We start from the raw sequence: 7,529 nt of genomic DNA, 5'->3' as shown, positions 1-7,529 counted from the left end.
CAGCAAACTATTACCACTAGATGCTTAAGATACGTAAACAGCAGTTTCAGACGATGAAGGTGTAGAAAGTGCCTTGGATGTGGACATAAGGTACACATAAGTATCTACAGGCCCTAAGCTCTCGCTACCAGCAGCTAATAAGCCTTTTCAGACCCAGAATATCGTCGTTAGGCAGCAATTAGATTAAACAATCTATAAAGCATTTTTTTACATGACTCTTCTTCCATAGCTCCAGTGCTCCACCCTTCTGTCCGGCCTCATTTCATCAGATAAAATGATAAGTTAGCAGCTCGAGCAGGGCATTTTTCTTGTCACCTCACCTATCTATTTTTTTTTACTCCCTCCAACCCATACTACTTGTCGCAGATTTATGGGTCGGAGGGTACATAATTTCTTCAAATCTTGTCAATTGTTCACAGTTTCGGGTACAGCTGGGGCGCCCGGCTGTGGACTACAGCTACCCCAGCCGAGAAGCACTGCAATGGTGAGACAAGGCTTGGGTCGAAGTAGATGATGTACAAACCCTGTGTGACGTTCACCAGCCTCAACGTTGGCTCCTTACTCCTCACGCCCTGAACATAGATCAATGAGAGATGATCAAAATACAAATCATTGGCCAATTCTAGTTAGAACTGTAAAATACAGTAACTGTCCTTACCGTTAGTGACAACTCTACTGATTTGCTGTCCTGTGGTGATGAAGAAGAGCCAACGTCGTTGTTCAGCACTCTGATGGGGCAACCGTAATCCCATCCGCCGCAGTCGCAGCGACCACCAAACCTCCACCTCTCCACGAGCCCCGACGGGCCACCGCTCCTTGAAGCCACGCCACCGTGGTAGCCTCGCGGAACAATGCCACTTATGCACCTTGCATTCTTATTCTGAATGCTGGTGTCGTTACTCTCCTCTGGATGAGCAATTCCAGCCTTCTCAAGGAACTTCAGGCCCCAGCCACCAACTGCAGGTTCTTCCCGGCGTCCACGCCGCTGTTCCCTCACCACGATCGCCGTTATCTCCTGATTGGTCGGCAGATCATCGGCGGTCAGGCTGACCAATCCTGACTCCCCAGCACTGCCAGGTTCGCCTTCGATCATTTCGCCGCGCAAGTCGTCGAACTGTTGCAGGGGAGATTTGCCAGACCTTGCCCAGGCATGTTTTGGATTAGCGGAAGCATTGGGTGATCTCATGATCTCTGCCACTCTCTTGACTATCCCCTTGCCTTTTGTGGCACTGTAGGTGCTATGCATCTGCCTCAGGTAGTCATCAGGGGAACCATACAGGATAAACTCAGTTTCTACAGAAGTTGAACTGTCCAAGCTCAAGAGTAGAGAACTTGAGACCTTCATCTTGCCGACAAGTTTCGACACATTGCTCGAGTTCCCCATCCAATCCCTTTTCCCTTGCTCTCCTGAGCGGAACAAGTAAACGTAGTCGACGGCTTTGTCATTGCCCGGTGACCTGATAAGGCTTGCAGTGTAGACTGCCATAGGATCGTCCAGTGAGAGTTCAAAGTGAGGGAGTCCATCTTTCCATATGCACTGCAGGAGACCTGCACTAAGAGATGATGATGGTGGGTTTGAGTGTGAGGGCAGAGCAGTTTGATCTGAGCTCATATGTGCTGTATCCGAGTAAGATGGCACCATTTTCTCGTGTACCCGGAGCTCAGCTGTGCTTTTCTTCAAGGGCGATGCTGCGGGGGATGACATCTCCCATGTCTCTGGTGATATCAGCTTCAGTATCTCTGACTGTGTTATGTTATGGGATCGTGACCGCGTCTTCCTCATTTTAGCTCCAGGAAGGAAGAAGGACGGGCTCTTAGGTCTTGTCTTCGCATTCACCAGTGCATGTAAAGAGTCCAGCATCATCTTCTCTGAAGGACAAAGAGTTACATCCCCGGTGCCAGTGCCGTCGCTAATCAAGTCGTCAAGATCACTCACATTGTGGGTTCTTGTTGGGTGCCTCAGGCTTCTTATTAGAAACTCCAATACCATCATCTTAGCCGGAAGCGTCGGGCACAGCTCCGGACAAGCCGCATCCCCACCACAAGAGCACTGTGAACTGTGACATGACTGGCAGCTCCTGCTTTTCTTCTCATCTGCTTGCAATGGCTGCCTGTAGTTTACCAGATCCAAAGCAGACTGAACCTCAGGTGCAGCAACGGTCAGGTGTTTTTGATTGTCTTCAGACCTTCCACTGAACTCTGGAGCGACGCTGTCATCGTGTAATCCGTTTCTCCTTTCCAAGTAGACAAGTGCCATCTTTCACCCAAGAACTGAAGAGCTAGTGAATGCTGCAAAACACACCTTTTTTTTGCCAAACACACCTTGATCACCTGCACAACAGAAACATCGCATGCATGGTCAGTTCAGAGGAAATCGAAGTGCGGTTGACAAGAAAAAATTCAGTACAGTTGACAAACGAAGTGTGGCATGATCTTCCTTTTTTCGCAAAAAGGAAGGCCATGCCGACATCCTGCAATGTTATCTCTGTCGACAGACAAGCAGTTTCCGAATATCATAAGAAAGTATTGATAAGAGAAGCAATGACTTTCCCTAAATAGCAACCAAACAAATTTATCTTAAAATAACATCGTCGCCTGTACCAAGAATATAAAACGTTTTGCGGGGTGATCATGGACTAAACACGAATATATTTTACAGTTGACTTCTCCGAAAGAGAGAGGGAAGAGAAGTCTCTGTGATGGAAATGCCTTGCAGAACATCCTATGTCTAAAATAAGGCAACTAGAGAAACCTGTACCTACAGCGGTGCACAAGTGCTGACACACACCAACGGCTCTGAAATCAGCAAGTATGAGCCAACCATCCAGGTATGAGCTATGCTCTTTTCTTCTCCTCCCAATATAAACAACTTAACCAGCGACCAAGATTATAAATTCCCCAAGTACGGTCTCAGCGGCAGCAATAGGACCAGAATCAATGCTTCCTCTGTAAGATCATGGCGTACACTCTACCCACGAAAATAGTACTTTCAAAATTCTGAAGTCTTTCCTTCTCCGTAGAACCAATAGAACATGATGGTACTAACTGTACTACTAAGTGTACTCCCTTGCTTAGAATACACTGCTACCACTAAAACATTGGATATAAGCTTGTAGGAATTAGGAAAGTAAATGCAGTACTTGGAAACCAGGTGTACAAGCAAGTAGTACAAACTTATGATCAGAACAAGCTCTTATATCCTCTGCAATTTGCTCAGCATGAGGAGTCAACCGGAGGAAAAAGAGGAGCGGTTAGTTAGGCATAAAAACGAAAGCAGCAGCAGCCTACACAAAAGCAGCACTCCTATGGCCCAACCGAAAAAGAAGAAAGACCTTAATTGCATTCATCACCGGCTTAAAGAGCCTTTTGACACGGCAGTTAAAGGAATGAAATGAAGCCCATGCATGCGCAATAACACAAAGGGAACTAGAAAGCTGAAGCTATCCATGTTTTCCGCAAGCAAAGAGAAACAACATCCTTTACAGCAGCAGCAACAGAAGCTGTGATGACAGGAACGCAAAAGCAGGATGAGAAAAATACAGGCACGTTTTCGTAGTGGGATTAAAGCTGAGAAACAGAGTTTTCTTTCACTGAAGATGCAGATAATCATTTGTTGACATGAAGTAGTAGAACTGTAACATGCATCAGAAGATATTCAGAATTCCTCACCTCAGAGATGGATCACCAGTTCAGCTTGAGCACGCACGCAGCATCCAAAGCCTCCTCCCCTGAAGCAAGCCCTGCCTCCTACCCTCCGAGCACACACGGAGAGAGAGATCAAAAGGAGGCTTGGAAAGAGCAGTGAGATGGACTGGCCTGAACAGGTTCTGAAGGCCGCAAGAAAGCCTGGAGGTTCTATGTAGGAGATCAGCTGGAGCAACAGGCGGGCTACCAACCGCGGGTAGAAACAAGATTAGGTGAGGAGGACTTCGGACCTACACCAAAGCTATCGGATGGGCCAAACGAGTGAGAAAGAATCAAAGCCAAGGCAGAAGACTACCAGTTGCTACGATAGAGAAGAAGAGACAAGCGGAAGCAGCTTTTATGCATCAGCAAACGTTCCTGTCTTCCTGAACTGGCAACCAGAGAGATGGCCTCCGAGAGGCCAGGAGGAATTAAGAGGAAGATGGCGACGGGACCTGTTTACCGGAACGGAGGGGCGCAGAGGGGGTGGCGTCGAGGAGGGAACTGTTCCCTTTTACTCCTCGCGCTGATCTCCCTGTCAATTGCTCTCACTCTGTGGTGGCGCACATGGCTTCTTCTTCTTCTCTGTAACGCGGACGGACGGTGTCCAGCTCCGCGCGCGGGGTCTGGATGGAGGGAGGAGGTGAAAGGATGGAAACGGCTGTGCCGAGTACGGAACAGGAATCAATGGGGTAACAACGCGGCGGCGTAACTCCCCTCCAGTTTTAATGGCGCGCCAAGAAGAGGAAGGAGTTACTGACTTGCCGCGAGCAGAAGAAGAAAGGCTGCGGAACTGGGGAGAAAGACTTGATTGCGAGCTCGATCGGGAGCCTTTTCGCAGCGGAGAAAAGGCGAAACGGCCGGAGGAAGAGGAGGAACGGCAGCCGGCCGGGGCCCCGGGGTAGAGGATGAACTGCCAGCCACGGTGGGGAAGGAGATTTTGGGTTGGGCTGCTGCCGTTAACGCGCAGAGCACATGTGAACCTGTGGAGGAGGTGAAGACTAGACTGAACACTAGTGGTAGGATTACGTAGCAGAGGGGATCGCACGCAGCTCCCAAGAATTGAGAAATTTCTGGCGCTCTGGCCTCGATTTCTTCTTCGTCTGGGTTGTTGGGTTCTTGAGGCGCGTGTGCTTGGGGTGGCTGATTCTCTATCTAGAGGACAGGGTTCTAAATTCCATGGAGTTTGCCAAGGTTTTCCACGGGGATCTATCTATCTATCGTTTTATTCCCCACTCCGGTCGGGGCTCCACCATGGTGCTCGTGGCCGAACGTTGCGCCTGGGACTCCGGCTCGGTGCAGTGGAATGCAGTGGTGGACAGGACAGGGACAAGGAGACGGCGTCACGAGCGACGGCTAGCAGGCGAAACCAGAGAGTGGGGTCCGCTTTTTCTTGCTGGATCCTTGGAAAATCCTGTTGACTAAACACAGTCCTTTCTCTCGTGATATTCTTACCTCCATTTTTGGTTTCTAATTCTTTACGACTACCTCCTCATAGAACAAGGTTTTTTTCCCAAATGACAAACAGAGTAAAATTTGATCAAGTTTATAGTAATATTATGAAAATTCAATGGTCCATGTTGCTTACAAATTTTATTTTAGATTATGGATGTTTATAATTTTTGACCAAATCTGTACGGTTTAAATGAGTATATTTGGGGCACGATTAAAGGAAGCAGTAAGTTATGGTTGCCTCAGTACAACCAGCTAGATTTGGATTTATGGAGCTACAGCTAATTATTTTACACCCGGAAGCAACAACTATTTTTCGCATGTGATGAGGTCAGCTAAATACCAATGACCATATATCTTGCCTACTTCTCTCTCTCCGCACCCTTTCTTTCCTTTTTCGTGTGAGCCAGTTACCTCTTCGGCAAGAAAAAACATGTTGACCAGAAAATGGCCTTCCCTCGTCGTCGCCCCCTTCCTCCACACACCCTCCCCCATCGTCTCCGCCTGCAGGAGTCGCTGGGCGAAGCCCGAGCGACCCCGGCGGCGGCATGGACGACCCTTCTTTCACCGCGTCATGGAGAGGGGTCGGGGCCCTCCCCTTCCCAGCGGCGATGCACCTCGGGCGGCCTTGGTCCGGGGCGATCGGGTGGTTCTGGCGGGATGCCGACTCGCGACGGCGAGCTTCAATTGCGGTGGGTGGCGACTGGTCCCTGGTCTAGGCGCCTCAACCCCAAATGGGCTTTGGCGGGCTAGAATGGGCTCGAGTGGACCAATAAGCTGAAGTGGCTGGGCTCCCTAGAGGTGGAGGCGGCGACTAGGCAGGGTCTCGGGACGGCGGCTCTGCGTCTTGCCTATTGCATCATGGTGACCAGAGCTTCACAGGACAATCTATTATGGGCCCGGCCGTGCCCGGCGGGGCCTGGTGTGCTCCCGCTGCATTGTCAGGTCAATGACTGTATCTCAGTGGTGGAAGTGGGTTCCTCCCGCGTGGTTATTTTTCGTCGCCCTAACGATGTCGCGTGCTCCGTTGTTCAGGCCGCAAGCCAGTGCCATTAAGCGACTGATGATGGCGACTGCAAGATCGTGGTTGCACACCATGCTCCCTTGTGTGATGGTTTTTTGTGTACGGGGACGGGGGAAATCTTTGTGAGCTTGTCTAACCCTAACGCGGTGCTGTCTTCGAGTGGCACCATTCCTTCTTGAAGGGAGTCTGGAAATCCATGTACTCTACGTACCGAGGGGGTGATGTCTACGGGTGCTTCTATTCTTGTAGACAGTGTTGGGCCTCCAAGAGCAGAGGTTTGTAGAACAGCAGCAAGTTTCCCTTAAGTGGATCACCCAAGGTTTATCGAACTCAGGGAGGAAGAGGTCAAAGATATCCCTCTCAAGCAACCCCGCAATCACGATACAAGAAGTCTCTTGTGTCCCCAACACACCTAATACACTTGTCGGATGTATAGGTGCACTAGTTCGGCGAAGAGATAGTGAAATACAAGTAGTATGAATGAATATGAGCAGTAGTAACGGCGCCGTAAAAGTGCTTGTCGGCGTGCGATTGATGGTAGTAATATTGCGGGAAGTAAAGATGCGAGTAAAACAAGAAACAAGCGATGATTGCAGTATTTGGAAACAAGGCCTAGGGATCATACTTTCACTAGTGGACACTCTCAACATTGCAATCATAATGGAATATAAATAAGCACTTCACTATGCTATTCCGAATTACTCTCTGGCAAGATAACGAACTCTAATTCATCATGTAGGCAAACCTTAAAGATGTATTCCCAAGTACTAATAAACACCCCACGCTGTCACTTTGAGCATTCATAGGAGGTACTAACACACCACAATTTCATAGAGACATCCAACTTAAATCATAACTCAGTGAATAAGTATTCTGTGAAATATAGCCTAAGAGACCCACACGGTGCACACACTGTCACCTTTACACACGTGGGACAAGGAGTCTCCGGAGATCACATAAGTAAAATCCACTTGAATAGCATAATGATGCGTGTAGTTGACACGTCCGTTGGGAACCCCAAGAGGAAGGTGTGATGCGCACAGTAGCAAGTTTCCCTCAGTAAGAAACCAAGGTTTAATCGAACCAGTAGGAGTCAAGAAGCACGTTGAAGGTTGATGGCGGAGGAGTGTAGTGCGGCGCAACACCGGGGATTCCGGCGCCAACGTGGAACCTGCACAACACAATCACGGAACTTTGCCCCAACGTAACGGCGAGGTTGTCAATCTCACCGAGCTTGTCGTAAACAAAGGATTAGATGTATAGTGTGGATGATGATGTTTGTTTGCGAAGAACGAGTAAAGAACAATTGCAGTAGATTGTATTTCGGATGTAAAGAATAGGACCGGGGTCCACAGTTCACTAGTGGTGT

At 48.9% G+C, this 7,529-nt stretch overlaps 1 protein-coding gene across 1 annotated transcript; it reads right to left on the bottom strand.

Annotated features, from left to right (window-relative positions):
- Positions 1-49: 49 nt before the first annotated feature.
- LOC124701378 lies at positions 50-4,881 on the bottom strand. Its single transcript, XM_047233431.1, has 3 exons — positions 3,670-4,881; positions 659-2,331; positions 50-572 (listed from the first exon to the last, which is right to left on the bottom strand). The coding sequence occupies exons 2-3, from the start codon at positions 2,255-2,257 to the stop codon at positions 414-416; spliced, it is 1,758 nt and encodes a 585-aa protein (XP_047089387.1). The 5' UTR covers positions 2,258-2,331; positions 3,670-4,881; the 3' UTR covers positions 50-413.
- Positions 4,882-7,529: the final 2,648 nt, after the last annotated feature.

The sequence above is a fragment of the Lolium rigidum genome, chromosome 3 (genome assembly GCF_022539505.1).
Source record: "Lolium rigidum isolate FL_2022 chromosome 3, APGP_CSIRO_Lrig_0.1, whole genome shotgun sequence".
NCBI lineage: Eukaryota > Viridiplantae > Streptophyta > Magnoliopsida > Poales > Poaceae > Lolium > Lolium rigidum.
Note: the sequence above shows the minus strand (reverse complement) of the source record. Positions and strands in the feature narration are given on the sequence as shown.